At 45.1% G+C, this 16,499-nt stretch overlaps 1 protein-coding gene across 1 annotated transcript in view; it reads left to right on the top strand.

Moving 5' to 3' along the window:
* Positions 1 to 16,499, top strand: part of LAMA4 (laminin subunit alpha 4) — a 225,100-nt gene that overhangs the window by 150,352 nt on the left and 58,249 nt on the right. The window contains exons 26-31 of the mRNA XM_030199221.1: positions 5,119 to 5,250; positions 6,252 to 6,391; positions 9,342 to 9,477; positions 13,661 to 13,798; positions 14,254 to 14,387; positions 15,106 to 15,264. Of these exons, the coding sequence (XP_030055081.1) occupies positions 5,119 to 5,250; positions 6,252 to 6,391; positions 9,342 to 9,477; positions 13,661 to 13,798; positions 14,254 to 14,387; positions 15,106 to 15,264 (839 nt within the window). The remainder of the gene's footprint in view (positions 1 to 5,118; positions 5,251 to 6,251; positions 6,392 to 9,341; positions 9,478 to 13,660; positions 13,799 to 14,253; positions 14,388 to 15,105; positions 15,265 to 16,499) is intronic.

The raw sequence follows: 16,499 nt of genomic DNA, 5'->3' as shown, positions 1-16,499 counted from the left end.
GGCATATTAAAATCACCCATCAGTAGTAGTTCCCCTTTCCTAGCTATCTTGTTGATGTCTTCAATTAAGTCTCCATCGAATTCTTCTGACTGTGAAGGTGACCTGTATACACCAATGTAAATATATTTTCCTTTTCCTCTTGCCACTTTAACCCACAGCGCTTCTTCCTTACCCCATACGTCTTGCAGTTCTGTCACTTTAATATCAATCTTATCATATAATGCCATTCCTGCACTCTTTTTTTCCTACCCTGTCCTTCCTGACTAGATTATAGCCAGGAGTAGCCTAGTGGTTACTGCAGTGGACTTTGATCCTGGGGAACTGAGTTCAATTCCCACTGCAGCTCCTTGTGATTCCGAGCAACTCACTTAACCCTCCATTTCCCCTGGTACAAAATAAGTACCTGAATATATGTAAACTGCTTTGAATGTAGTTGCAAAAACCTCAGGCAGTATATCAAGTCCCATTTCCCCCTTTCCCTTATGACATCACAATATCAGAAGTGAGCCAAGTATCAGGCAGCCATTGTGACATCACTGATGAGGTTGGCTCTTATTGGTGGAATGAGTGGAGGAGTAGCCTAGTGGTTAGTGCAGCAGACGTTGATCCTGGGGAACTGGATTCCATTCCCACTGCAGCTCCTTGTGACTCTGGGTAAGTCACTTAACCCTCCATTGCCCCTGGTACAAAATAAGTACCTGAATATATGTAAACCGCTTTGAATGTAGTTGCAAAAACCTCAGAAAGGTGGTATATAAAGTCCCATTTCTCTTCCCCCCTTTCCCTTATGACATCACAATATCAGAAGTGAGCCAAGTGTCAGGCAATCAAGCCATTGTGACATCACTGATGAGGTTGGCTCTTATTGGTGGAATGAGTGGAGGAGTAGCCTAGTGGTTAGTGCAGTGAACTTTGATCCTGGGGAACTGGATTCCATTCCCACGGCATGGTTCTCTGTGAACCACGTCTCCAAGACTGCCACTAAATCCAAGTCAGCTTCTATCATTGCAGCCTCTAGATCTGGACATCTGTTTCCCATCCTACGGGCATTGGTATACAAGTCTCTGCGGGTGTTATTCTTTTTTCCCCTTTCTATAAGGGTATTTGGTATCTTACCGTCCTGAGGGTTATTAATGACTTTGGGATTTTTCTCACCCATCCCCAGCAAATTTAGTTTAAAGCTCTCTTTAATACATTAGCCAGTCTGGTACTGAAGACACTTCATCCCTTCCTAGATTGATGAACACCATCTTGCATGCATTTATCGTGAAACCACAATCTTGCCTTGGGCCAAACATTCAGTCTGGACAGAAGCAGAAGCTGTAATAAGAGCCGCAGCTTTAGGGGCACGATGTTTCCTTTTCATATTTCAAGTGCAGGTGTTGTTTGTACCTGTGGATAAAAAGAAATGAAGAGCCTACCAAGGTCCCAACCTTATTTTTGCTTTATTTGTTCTGTAAGTTACAGGATGGCACATGACACGTGGGGATTTCACCTTGAAGTCCTAGTGCAGGGGTAGGCAACTCCGGTCCTCGAGAGCCGCAGGCAGGTCAGGTTTTCAGGATATCCACAATGAATATGCAGGAGATAGATTTGCAAGCACTGCCTCCTTGGTATGCAAATCTATCTCATGCATATTCATTGTCCTAGTGTGTACCTTCACACGAGCACATTACACCACACGCAGGGATTTCACCTTGAAGTCCTAGTGTGTACCTTCACACGAGCACATTACACCACACGCAGGGATTTCACCTTGAAGTCCTAGTGTGTACCTTCACACGAGAACGTTACACCACACGCAGGGATTTCACCTTGAAGTCCTAGTGCAGGGGTAGGCAACTCCGGTCCTCGAGAGCCGCAGGCAGGTCAGGTTTTCAAGATATCCACAATGAATATGCAGGAGATAGATTTGCAAGCACTGCCTCCTTGGTATGCAAATCTATCTCATGCATATTCATTGTCCTAGTGTGTACCTTCACACGAGCACATTACACCACACGCAGGGATTTCACCTTGAAGTCCTAGTGTGTACCTTCACACGAGCACATTACACCACACGCAGGGATTTCACCTTGAAGTCCTAGTGTGTACCTTCACACGAGAACGTTACACCACACGCAGGGATTTCACCTTGAAGTCCTAGTGCAGGGGTAGGCAACTCCGGTCCTCGAGAGCCGCAGGCAGGTCAGGTTTTCAAGATATCCACAATGAATATGCAGGAGATAGATTTGCAAGCACTGCCTCCTTGGTATGCAAATCTATCTCATGCATATTCATTGTCCTAGTGTGTACCTTCACACGAGCACGTTACACCACACGCAGGGATTTCACCTTGAAGTCCTAGTGTGTACCTTCACACGAGCACATTACACCACACGCAGGGATTTCACCTTGAAGTCCTAGTGTGTACCTTCACACGAGCACGTTACACCACACGCAGGGATTTCACCTTGAAGTCCTAGTGCAGGGGTAGGCAACTCCGGTCCTCGAGAGCCGCAGGCAGGTCAGGTTTTCAGGATATCCACAATGAATATGCAGGAGATAGATTTGCAAGCACTGCCTCCTTGGTATGCAAATCTATCTCATGCATATTCATTGTCCTAGTGTGTACCTTCACACGAGCACGTTACACCACACGCAGGGATTTCACCTTGAAGTCCTAGTGTGTACCTTCACACGAGCACATTACACCACACGCAGGGATTTCACCTTGAAGTCCTAGTGTGTACCTTCACACGAGCACGTTACACCACACGCAGGGATTTCACCTTGAAGTCCTAGTGCAGGGGTAGGCAACTCCGGTCCTCGAGAGCCGCAGGCAGGTCAGGTTTTCAGGATATCCACAATGAATATGCAGGAGATAGATTCGCAAGCACTGCCTCCTTGGTATGCAAATCTATCTCATGCATATTCATTGTCCTAGTGTGTACCTTCACACGACCACGTTACACCACACGCAGGGATTTCACCTTGAAGTCCTAGTGTGTTCCTTCACACGAGCACATTACACCACACGCAGGGATTTCACCTTGAAGTCCTAGTGTGTACCTTCACACGAGCACGTTACACCACACGCAGGGATTTCACCTTGAAGTCCTAGTGCAGGGGTAGGCAACTCCGGTCCTCGAGAGCCGCAGGCAGGTCAGGTTTTCAAGATATCCACAATGAATATGCAGGAGATAGATTTGCAAGCACTGCCTCCTTGGTATGCAAATCTATCTCATGCATATTCATTGTCCTAGTGTGTACCTTCACACGAGCACGTTACACCACACGCAGGGATTTCACCTTGAAGTCCTAGTGTGTACCTTCACACGAGCACATTACACCACACGCAGGGATTTCACCTTGAAGTCCTAGTGTGTACCTTCACACGAGCACGTTACACCACACGCAGGGATTTCACCTTGAAGTCCTAGTGCAGGGGTAGGCAACTCCGGTCCTCGAGAGCCGCAGGCAGGTCAGGTTTTCAGGATATCCACAATGAATATGCAGGAGATAGATTTGCAAGCACTGCCTCCTTGGTATGCAAATCTATCTCATGCATATTCATTGTCCTAGTGTGTACCTTCACACGAGCACGTTACACCACACGCAGGGATTTCACCTTGAAGTCCTAGTGTGTACCTTCACACGAGCACATTACACCACACGCAGGGATTTCACCTTGAAGTCCTAGTGCAGGGGTAGGCAACTCCGGTCCTCGAGAGCCGCAGGCAGGTCAGGTTTTCAGGATATCCACAATGAATATGCAGGAGATAGATTTGCAAGCACTGCCTCCTTGGTATGCAAATCTATCTCATGCATATTCATTGTCCTAGTGTGTACCTTCACACGAGCACATTACACCACACGCAGGGATTTCACCTTGAAGTCCTAGTGTGTACCTTCACACGAGCACATTACACCACACGCAGGGATTTCACCTTGAAGTCCTAGTGTGTACCTTCACACGAGAACGTTACACCACACGCAGGGATTTCACCTTGAAGTCCTAGTGCAGGGGTAGGCAACTCCGGTCCTCGAGAGCCGCAGGCAGGTCAGGTTTTCAAGATATCCACAATGAATATGCAGGAGATAGATTTGCAAGCACTGCCTCCTTGGTATGCAAATCTATCTCCTGCATATTCATTGTCCTAGTGTGTACCTTCACACGAGCACGTTACACCACATGCAGGGATTTCACCTTGAAGTCCTAGTGTGTACCTTCACATGAGCACATTACACCACACGCAGGGATTTCACCTTGAAGTCCTAGTGTGTACCTTCACACGAGCACGTTACAGCACACGCAGGAATTTCACCTTGAAGTCCTCTGGGTGTACCTTCACAGAAGCGTGTTACACCACATGCAGTGATTCCAACTTGAAATCCTTATATGTTCCCTCACACGAACACTTTACACCACACGCGGGGATTTCACCTTGAAGTCCTAGTGTGTACCGTCATACGAGCACGTTACACCACACGCAGGAATTTCCCCTTGAAGTCCTCTGGGTGTACCTTCACAGAAGTGTGTTACACCACATGCAGTGATTCCAACTTGAAATCCTTGTATATTCCCTCACACGAACACTTTACACCACACGCAGGGATTTCACCTTGAAGCCCCCGTGTGTAACTTCACACAAGCATGTTATACCACACATAGGGATTTTACATTTAATTCCTGATGTGAACCTTCACAAGAGCATTTTACACTACACGCAGGGATTTGACCTTGAAGTTCTGATGTGTACCCTTGCATGAGCATTTTATACCAAATGCAGGGATTTCATCTTGAAATCCTCGTGTGTACCTTCACATGAGCATGCTACACTATACTCAAGGATTTCACCTCGAAGTCTTGGTGTGTACCCTCACACAAGCACTTCACACCATACACAGGGATTTCATCTTGAAGTCTTGTATTGTCACACGAGCACTTTACACCTGCTTCCAAATATCTACATTCTCCCACCAGGGAACCTCCCAGCTTGCAGCCCTGTGTTCAGTGATTTGTTTATTTAGCTCACAACTTTTCAGTACGAGCTCAAGGTGAGTTATACTTAGATACACAATTCATGATGTCTTTGCTCTTTTCCCCATGTGACTGTAAATTTCCAATCTTTGCAGAGTAAGTTCTTCAGTCTGGAGATGCAAGACGGATTCCTGCGCCTGCTCTACGACTTTGGCTTCAGTAAAGGCCCGGTGCTCCTGGAGGATTCTCTGAAGAAGGCTCAGATCAATGACGCAAGATCCCATGAGGTACAAAACCGCTCTGTCTCTTGGTTGCACATGCATGGCCTTCCCCAGTGTCTCATAAGAATTCTGTTGTGCGTGAGTTTCAGGACTTAATATCTAGGAAAAAAGGAAGTGGAACAGTAGAGCTGTGGAAGGAAGCAAACAGGCCAAAAGTGAGAGCAACAGAAGAGGGGAAGCATTAGGAAGTAGAGTGTCTGTTCTGTCTTCTGCTCCAAACTCCCTCACCTTCTCTTCTTTGCAGGCTCTAGAAGGGAGAAGTTAGAGCAGAACACCCCTGCTCCTCTGGAGTCTGAAAAGAAGAGGTGAAGCTACATTCCAGGCCATTCCTCCGGATAATAGCTCCCTCTTCAGTCTCACGTCAGAGAGTTATTAGATACAGCCTTTCTTCCCATCATTAGTAGATCTTAGATGCTGTTTACCAGTATATATAATCCTGCTGGACTCTGACTGGTCCCTTCAGGAATCTAAGATTTCTTTTCTCAACATATAATCCCCAGGGTATCCTATTTCTCATCCCTGCCAGGATTTCAGAGACCCCCCTACACACACACACATGCAGAGAAGCCAACTTTTCAAAATTATTGGGGGTGCTAAACCCAATGAAAATAATCCCTCCCTGGACACATACAAGGAACTTTCTTAATATTAGGGGTGCTCAAGCACCCACAGAGTCGGCTCCAATGCACACACGTTCTCTCTCCTTGCATATTTATAAATCTGAGAGGATCATATCTAAAGCTTATCTTTCTCTAACAGCGGACATTTGCAAATTTCAGATCCTTGCCATCTCTCCTGGACGCAGCTCCTTCTACACTCTCCTGCTGTGGGAGGAAACAACCTTGTGAAAAAGAGTAGGGATTTTGAGAGTTGTTCTGAGCAAGTAGGGTATTCGCTTCTTTCCCACATATTGATGTGCACTGTCCTGATGAAACTCTATAAATAATTGTGTTATATGATTGGTTAACGTCAGTGCCATCCCCACATACCAGCTGTCTCTCTTCCAGGTGTCCGTTATTTACCATAATTATAAGAAGATGATCTTGGTGGTTGACAGAAGACACGTGAAAACTGTTGAGAACGATAAGATGTCCCTGCCTTTCACGGATATCTATATAGGAGGGGCACCTTTGGACATCTTGTACAGGTCAGCAGCCCTGGATTGTTCAAGGGCTTCAGTCTCTAGTGACCGGCCTGTGAACGCATAAATCGAGCTTGTCCAATTTCAGTCTTCAGGAGAGAGATCTGCGTCCCCCCTCCCCAAGCTCCATTGTATGCAAAGCTCCCCTATGCGTATTCATTTCGGAAATCCTGAAAATCTGACCGGTCTGCAGCCCCTGAGGCCTGAACTTGGACAAGCCTGATACAAAGGAGCACAGCAGAGCCTCACTCACCATTTAACACCAAGTTGTATTTATAAGCTGTGATACTGCACATCGAGCCTTGTAATGCTACAGTACATTTCGCAGAGCTGCCAAGTCACCCAGTTCCAGGAAGGACTCTTTTTGGCCAGTCCCGGTTTTAAACTTACATTCCAAAGCACTGTGGGATTTGTAGTCCCTGATTCTACCCATTAAAATCAGTGCTGCAGGTCCCATAATGCATCAAGATGAGATTTGGCAGAAATCCAGGACTGGCTTAAAATCTCCTCTTGGAGCTGGGTAAGATGGAGGCTCTGGTAGATGCCTGCTGTCTTTTGGAAACATATTTGCTCATGCTTTCGGGGTACTTATTTTTAGAAATAACAGGTGTGTTTACATATTTAGAACTGAGATTTAGTTCATGCGTTTTTCAGGACCGGCTCCAGGTGAGTTACATTCAAGCTACAGCAGATATTTTCTTGTCTCTGGAGGACTCACAGTCCAAGGAGCTGATTTTCAAATGAAGCATTTTGAAAATGATGCACTGAGTAACGAATAACTTTGGCTCAGACAGGGAGATGTCTGGCTACAGGGGAGGGGGACCAAAATGTTATCCAGCCACTGCCATATATCTCAACTGCAGGCCTAAGTTATCTGGTTATCATCAGCAGGGACAATATATCTAAATATTGTGCTCTTTTTTTTTTTTTTTTTTTTACATTTGTACCCCGCACTTTTTCCCACTCATGGCAGGCTCAATGCGGCAGGCAATGGAGGGTTAAGTGACTTGCCCAGAGTCACAAGGAGCTGCCTGTGCCGGGAATCGAACTCAGTTCCTCAGGACCAAAGTCCACCACCCTAACCACTAGGCCAGTATAAAGATATACATAAACATGTCCCAGACGTCAATATGGAGCACAGGTCATAAAAAGTAACATTTTAGTATCTGGAGAGCATCAGATCTAACTGCCTCACACAACCATCAGACTTGTTCTATCGCAATAAGCGAGATGGTTTGGTGCAAATCCTCATAGGCTCTCCTCATTGTTTTACAACTATTTGTTTCATTCTTATATTTCTTATGTCTCTTTTTGTCAGACAATATATAATCTCATGAAAAAACTAGTGTTTCTAAGAACACTTATCTTAAAAGACAGCAGCTTGAAGATATCAGAGGTATCAAAGATATCAGAGAACCCCCGCCGACATGGCCAAGTTTCGCGTAAAGCTTTTTCAAGGAAGAGGCTCACTTTCCATCCTGTGATCGCTCCTGCATACAAAAGATGGTTGTAAAACAATGAGGAGAGCCTATGAGGATTTGCACCACACCATCTCGCTTATTGCGATAGAACAAGTCTGATGGTTGTGTGAGGCAGTTAGATCTGATGCTCTCCAGATACTAAAATGTTACTTTTTATGACCTGTGCTCCATATTGATGTCTGGGACATGTTTATGTATATTATTCAATAGTCCCCACATCTTTTTCTTTGGTGGTTTTTTGTGAAGAGTTTCTTTCATAAAGATAAGCAGGATACTGTAAATCAGAGCTTCTCAACCCAGTCCTCAGGGTACACCTAGCCAATCAGGTTTTCAGACTGTCCACAATACATATGCATGAGATAGATTTGCATACCATGAAGCCAGTGTATGCAAATCAATCTCATGCATATTCATTATGGATATCCTGAAAACCTGGCAAGGGAGCACTCCAGGACTTGGGACCATGGGGTAGAGGAAGAGGAGTGCAGCGGCTGAGATCTTGGGGAACTGAGTTCAATTCCTGCTGTGGCTCCTTGTGACCCTGGGAAGTCCCCTAACCCTCCATAGTCCAAGGTATAAAACTTAGATTGTGAACCCACCAGGGACAGAGAAAGTAACCACATGTAATGTATACAGCACTGGGATACTGGGCTTGATGGACCTTTGGTCTGTCTTAGTATGGCGATGCTTATGTAGTAGGTACTATAGAAATCGCTAGTAGTAATAGGACTTCACCTTTTAGCTGTTAAGGGCAGATATTGAGCGAGGCAGGTGACCGTTAAAGGTAAGAAGATGATTTATAGCATGGGTTCACAACCCAAACTAGAGGCCAACTTAAACCAGCTTACACTGCTTACATTATATGTGAATATTTTTCATGCATATTCACTGTGGATATCTTGAAAACCTTACTGGGTACTCCAGGACCAACTTGGGAAACACTGCCCTTCTGAAAAGGGTGGGATTTGAACCCTGGCTTCACTAGGCCTCAGGACACTGCACTAACCAGTGGGCCACTCCTCCGATCTACTGCTGTAACTTTTTCTAGCAGTCTAAATACAGCCCAGGGAATGCTTCTGAAATTTGTCCATCCTCCTCACTACAGGTAAAAGGGGAAGGGTAGGTCCGGGAGGGATATCAAAGTGAAATCCCCGCTCTTCCTTTCACATTACATTTTGTGGATTCTTTATAGAGAAATGAAACCCTGACCTCACACGTTTTGCAGCTGACCTTTCTAAATGGCTAAAGCTTTGAGAACTGCCTTATTCCAGGACAGTGGCAAGGGCGAAATAGAGGGAGTGACTGGAGGTTGAAGAGTCCGCAGTGAAAGATCAAACAGCTAGTGACTGGGCAGACTTTGAAGGGTCAAGAGATCATGAGCTTTGCTTTCTTATGGAGAGATTTCTTTTTTATGTGTCTGGTTCTCTGACTGGAGTCTAGGACTGACCTACTTCATCTCCCCTGGTTCTCTGCAGTGTCCGCTCTCACCTGGCTGTGGGTCTCAACTTTAAGGGCTGTATGAAGAGTTTCCAGTTCCAGAAGAAGGATTTTAACTTGCTGGAGGAGTCAGGAAGCCTGGGGCTCAGTTATGGCTGTCTGGAGGAGTCTCTGGTATGTACTGAAAGCATGGCAGTCTTCTCCTATAGGCTTCTGCCCTTACATTTCTAAAATAGTACCAACCTGATTTTTCAAACTCAAGCAGCTCTACTCTGTCCGCAAACTATTCACCACTTCGGCACTTCACGTACTCATCCACTCCGTAGACTGGATTACTGCAACGGACTATTGCAGGGAGTCTGTTAGAAAGATATGCAATGTCTTCAGTTGGTGCAGAATGCAGCCATTCGGCTTTTCACCGGAGCCAACCGCCTTGCCCTCGGTTGATGATTGGGGGGGGGGGGGGGGTAGTTGAGAAGATGGGCAATGGTGCTGGTGGTGTTGATCAGGTTTCAGGTTTTTTTATCCTTGACATACTGCTAAAGGGCGAATGCCATCCAGCTTCTCCTACATAAGCACACAACTGTGGAACGCATTACCAAAAGCCTTGAAAACTACGTAAGACCACCTAAACTTCCGGAAAAAACTAAAAACTAACCAGTTTAAAAAGGCATACCCTACCAATCCAACATAAATGCCTGATCTCTGCAACACAACAAAACTAAAGTACGTAATGGACATAACTCAACTCTTCCGTTGTACGATTCCCTAATGTGGCTGTACCAGATGAATTTTATCTTACCACAATATCACTTTGTATTTGTTTACACCGGAGTCTGCAAACGCTTCTTCGGTACTATGTAAGCCACATTGAGCCTACAAATAGGTGGGAAAATGTGGGATACAAATGTAACAAATAAATAAATGTATAACATTATGAGAGATAACTAAAATAATCATAGGAAAGAGAAAGAATTAAGGAGAAGACCAGCTGAATAGGGAAGGAAAATAGGGAATCTAACCAAACAACAGTCAGCAGGAGGAATGGGAGAAGACAAGGGGTTGACAAGCAATGCGTCATAGTCACAATCAATAATCCTAATAGCTGGCAAAAGAAAAAAGAGAATTAGGGATTTGCCCCATATATTTGTCTAAAAAAGTAAGTTTTAAGCGCTGCCCTGAACTCCGAACCAGATTGCAGTTGGCGTGTCTCAGTAGGAAGAGAGTGCCAAAGAGTTGGCCCGGTAATGGAGAACATCATTTTCCTTAAGGCAACTAGCAGAACTGTATGGAGGGCGGAAACCACCAAATTCGCTGGTCCCCCAAACGTAAATTGTGGACTGGAGAGTAGGGCAGTAAATATTGGGATAGGATGGGAGGTTGACCTGAGTTTTATGGATCAAGGTCAAGATTTTATATTGCACATGAATTTACAGCCAATGTTCTTGTCTCAAAATAGGGGTGACATGATCATATTTCTGCCCACCTACTATTAATTTCACTGCAATGTTCTGTATCGTTTTTACAGCCATAGTAACTCCCTTTGGTTTATACCATTCAACAAAGCATTGCAGTAATCGATATTGGAGAGAACCAATGCATCTGTTTCCAAGAATGGACGTAAAGATCTATTCTGGCATAACCTGTAAAAACATTTAGAAATCACAGTATAAATGTGGTGTGAGAAAGTGAGACCCACATCAATAGTAACCCCTAGGATTTTAAGGGAATTGGAGATAGGCCTAGCTCTCCTGAGGTGAAGTGGGTTGCATGAAAAGATCATGCCCTTAGTTTTAGAGCGAGTCAATTTCATTCAATTTTATTTCGACCCACATGAAGATTTTTTTTCCAACCGAGATGAACAGGTAACCTGCACAGAGTAATCCCTAGGGTTAAATGGGGCCAGGACCTGTATGCAATCCGCATATATGGAAGGGGTAAAGCCCAGTTCTACAATAAGGGATTCTAAGGGGGCCGGAAAGATATTAAATAAGGTAGGAGCTAATAAGGACCCCATGGTACACAGCAGAATATGAGGAAGGAGTCTGAAATGGTATCTCACCAGAGGACCTAGTAAGAACCGTGACTCAAATAAGATTGCAGCCATCGCCATGCTATATCGGTTGCACCTATTTGTCGCAATCTTTCCAAAAGTAGGGCATGGTCTACTAGATCAAACGCTGATGAGAGGTCAATAGACAAAAGCAAAACTGCCTGGCCATGTGATAAACCAGTTTGCACAGAAGTGAGATGGGCTACTAAAGCTGTTTCTGTACTATAGAAGGCACGGAACCCTGTTTGGTTAGGGAGGTTCTTCTACATGTGCCATCAGGCGCTGTAGGACTAAAAACTCAGCTATTTTGGAAAAGAAGGGCAAATTAGCTTTAGGGCGATAACTAGAAATGTCATCTACAGGTAACTTACTGTCCTTCTGCACAGGACGCACAACAGTTTCCACAGAGAGGGAAATTGACCCAAAGAAAGCTGTTAGTTTAAACCATTTGAAGTAATGGATGGAGAGCAGGGGACAACAGTGTCAACAAGCCTGTGGGGCGGGGATCATGTGGTGCACTAGTGTGTCAAACTGATTTAAAAGCCGCAACAACAAAAGATAGGGACAGAGAATCAAAGGAAGAGAGAACTGGTCAAGAACACATAGGAGGACTGTCCTTAACATCAAGTCCTGTGACTGATGCCGAGGTCCCCCTGGGAGTGATGGACAATCAATGAAGGTATAGATTTATGAGCTAAGTCAGCTTTCCAAGAGAAATGTTAATGTTGGGGGGGGGGGGGGAGGGGGGGTTGTTAAGATTGACAATGATGCTGATGGTGGTTGATGGTGGGGGGTTTGAGAAGATGGGCAGTGGTGTGGAGGAGTAGCCTAGTGGCTACTGCAGTGGACTTTGATCCTGGGGAACTAAGTTCAATTTCCACTGCAGCTCCTTTTTGACTCTGGACAAGTCACTTAACCCTCCATTGCTCCTGGTACAAAATAAGTACCTGAATATATGTAAACCGCTTTGAATGTAGTTGCAAAATACCACAGAAAGGCGGTATATCAAGTCTCATTTCCCTTTCCCCTGCTGGTGGTGGTTGATGTTGGCAAGTTTGAGAAGATGGGCAAAGGTGATGGTTGATGTTGGATGTTGTGGGGTTTGAAAAGATGGGCAATGGTGCTGGTTAATGAGGGGGGGCACAGACAAAGAGATAAGGAGATGCTGGATGGTGGGGCGAGAGGAAAAGAAATGAGGCAATACTGGATAGTAGAGAATTGGAGGAAAGAGACCTGATGATGGTGGGAAGGGAGAGAGACAGGGGCTATGCTGGATGTTGGGGAGAGGGGAGAGATAGGGTTATATTTTTTGGCAGATAATACTCGAGTGTGTTTAGCTTGCATATTAGAATTATTAACAGAACCATGGGGGGAGGACAGAGGGACATAGTTAAGGGGTCCTTCCCTGCTATGTTCATAAGTACTGACACAGGTGTTGCCACCCCAGGATTGAAGCTTGCCGTTCAATGCTCTATCCCACCCTACCCTAGTCCCTCCCCACCCCTGCCCCACTTTAGCCTTCCCAAACATCCGAGTCCCTGACCGCCTATGTGAACTTTCTAGAATGAAAAGGGTTGCAAGATCTGAAGCAACATGGTTTTTACCAAAGGAAGATGATGCCAAATGAATCTGATGGATTTCTTTGACTGTATGACCAAAGAACTGGATCGAGGGCATGCACTGGATGTGGTCTACCTGTATCTGACCTGACCTTTGATACTGTTCCTCACAAAAGGCTCATGAATAGACTGAGCAGCCTGAGCATGGATTAGGAATTGGTTGACAGTCGACAGAGAGCAATGGTTAAGATAATTCACTCAGAAGAAAAAAAAGATAGGTAGTGGAATGCTTGAGGGATCCATCCTGGGGCCAATTCTGATCATTTTGTGAAAAGTCTTGCTGTAGGGCCTTTTTGTGGATGACAGAAGACTGACGATGGAGTGGACACTCTGGAGGGAGTAGAATCCATGAAATGTTATCTACAAAAATTAGACACTGGAGGCAGTTTAATGCTTTAATGTGAAGAAATGTATCTGGATTACAGGCTCCTTCTTGCAGGATGATAAGGAAGGAGAAATTTACCCTTATCTGATCATTTCCTCTCCTTGAGTCCTGTTGGACCAGTCCAGAACACCTCAGAAAGATAGCAAAGCCCTGGCAGTCCTTAGGTTTGGACACCCCTTTCCTGTTCATTATAGATAGTTTTCTGTAACGTTCTGGGGTCTTCAGAAGGTTGATGTTGCTGACAGTGGGAAGGAGTGTTTCCTCTTGTCTAATCCTTTCTAATTTATCCTTATTCCTCAGATGTCTCGAAGAGCCTTCTTCAATGGGGAGAGCTACATCGCTTCTAGTCAGAAACTCTCACTCTCCGATGTCTTTGAGGTCGGTTTCAGCTTCAGGAGCCTGGCTCCCAGCGGGCTGCTCCTGTACCATGCTGTGAAGGTAAACAACCTGAAGGGTATTCGCAATGAGGTCAGACAAATGGGAGGCTGCAAGTAGCTTAAGGGACCAGGAGCATAGGCTATCTCATTTAGTATGCAGAGAAAAACTGATATGTAACAACAGCAGACATTTTCTCTACACACTCTTCTAATGATTTCTTATTGTTTTCATTGGGAGTTAGAAGGAGTGGTAGCTTGAAGGAAGATTTATGTGAGGAGATGCCTCTATCAGTAATAGCAATGTATTGATAAAACAAAAGCTGATCTTTATATGTGTAACTTTTCTGTGACAACCTCTGCTTTCCATGTACTTCTGAAGAAACTTAAAGATATTAATAATTTATGCATCGGGCGAAACAGTAACTTGGGAGAAAGATATCTTGGTAAGCTGGAGACTGTAGAGAGTTGGTCAACAGTACCGACACTCAACCATACACACGTCCTCTCTCTCCCCAGCCCGAGGACTTCACCATTGTCCTGGAGAAGGGAGCCGTAGTCCTCTTCGTCATGGGCACCAGAGTTCAGTCCACAGGCCAGCACTACAATGATGGAGACAATCATTTCATTGTCACTCATGTCTCACCAACACGGTAAAGTCTTTATCAACTTGACCTTGAGAATGTCGTTCAGTGCCATTTTAAGCAGAAATCCCAGCCTGTAATGTGCTCGTTAATATCAACATCTACAGTGTCTCTACTGAATGCTAATGCACGAAAGCTTATACAATACAGTCTAATAAGCAAAGTCTGCAGCAGTCATAAATACATTTAATAAATAATGCATCAAAGCCTGTGGCAACCGTGCTACATACTAAAACATCAAAACAAAGCAGAAAAGGGCCTTCAAGGTGGGAACAATGGAAAACTTTAGAGACCCGACACGGACCGTGTTTCGGCACTGAAACACAGCCTGTGTCGAGTCTCTTCTATTAAAGGTTTCCATTGGTCCCACCTTGAAGGCCCTTTTCTGTTTTGTTTTGTTTTGTTGCTTGGACTCGTATGTTTTTGTAACGTCTCTTCTGCTGCTACGTACTAAGACATCAAATCTTGCAATATACATGCAAACACATCAAGGCCTGCAGCAGCCATAGCCCACGCTTATACATCAGGGCCTGCAGTGCTCCCACCAATGGCTAATTCCTTAAGAGGGGCAATTTCCAAAGTTACTCCCAACAGCTAAAAACGGTTTTACCTGTGAACATAATCTCGTAAAAGTGTCCCCAGCTGACTTCTGCGGAGTCACCGTTTCCCTTTTAAACTGTACTGCGTTTAAAGACTTGGGCGCATGTGAAATGACTTCTCTTTACAGATATGAGCTTCTTGTGGATGAAGAGGATAAGAACAGTGAAGTCAGGGCGAAACCGACTCCGACGTCTGCGACTGCCATGAAGTTTTACTTTGGTGGCTCACCCGCTGGCCTTTCCTACGCTAACTTCACCGGATGCCTCAGTAATGCCTATTTCACCAGGTACCCAGTTCAGAGGAAACTCTCAGCTGTTTGAAAATGGATCCCTCGTAAAAGCTTTAATGCAGTATCACCATTTTAACTTCTGCTAATGTTCCCTCAACAAAACGAAACGTCCACTTCTGCATTTTGTAAACCCACAGTGTGTGTTTAGAATATGTGGGGATGGAGAGAGACCTCAGGGTGACTCTGGAATATTCTCAAGATAGCGAAGGTGGTGGCAGGAGAAAGAAATATTCCAGCTTGCTAAGATCTAAGCTAGACTATTAGGGCCGAATGTAGAAGCCATAGATCCAGAAAGATATAGACGAGTAAAGACGGCTTAAACGTGAAACCTGTTTGTCCATTTTTAAGAGATGTTTGGCAGAATTCTTACTGTACCAGACTTCTTATGATCCCGTCTAAAGAAAGGGCGTTGGTTAACAATTGGACTCCCTGCTGGAATTCTATGGTGCTGTTTCTTTATTATGAACTGTTTTCTTCATATATTTTGTTATTCTGATTTGTGTATCTTATTTTAGCTGTGGGGGCAGTAAGGGGTAAACCCTGGGATAAGCACAGAGGATCCTTAGTTGTTGGGGGTGGGGAGTGAGGGGTAAAGTCTGGGATAAGCACAGAGGATCCTTAGTTGTTGGGGGTGGGGAGTGAGGGGTAAACCCTGGGATAAGCACAGAGGATCCTTAGTTGTTAGGGGTGGGGAGTGAGGGGTAAACCCTGGGATAAGCACAGAGGATCCTTAGTTGTTGGGGGTGGGGAGTGAGGGGTAAAGTCTGGGATAAGCACAGAGGATCCTTAGTTGTTGGGGGTGGGGAGTGAGGGGTAAACCCTGGGATAAGCACAGAGGATCCTTAGTTGTTAGGGGTGGGGAGTGAAGGGTAAAGTCTGGGATAAGCACAGAGGATCCTTAATACATGTTTAATGCCCTTTGCCTGGGTTCTTTCTGGGTCCAGGGTCCAAATGGGCTGCCGACGCCATCAGACCCCCACTTACTCGCTTGGCGCGCTGTGCCTCTCCCTGGGGGAAAGAGGTATTAGCGGGTTGGATGACCCTTTTCTCCCCCCAGAAACTCAGTCTCAGGTTCAAACCCTCTGCGGGAAGCAAAGCTGCCAGTTAAACATAAGCTGTCTCAGGGGCAGCCACACACTGTCTCGTCCAAAGTGACCACTTCACAGTCAGCAGCTTGTAGCAAAACTGGAAATCTTTATTTTAATTCTGCAACCTGCAGCTTCAGTTAATTC

This window comes from Microcaecilia unicolor, chromosome 3 (genome assembly GCF_901765095.1).
Source record: "Microcaecilia unicolor chromosome 3, aMicUni1.1, whole genome shotgun sequence".
Taxonomy (NCBI): Eukaryota; Metazoa; Chordata; class Amphibia; order Gymnophiona; family Siphonopidae; genus Microcaecilia; species Microcaecilia unicolor.
This window is presented reverse-complemented; position numbering and strand designations above follow the sequence as displayed.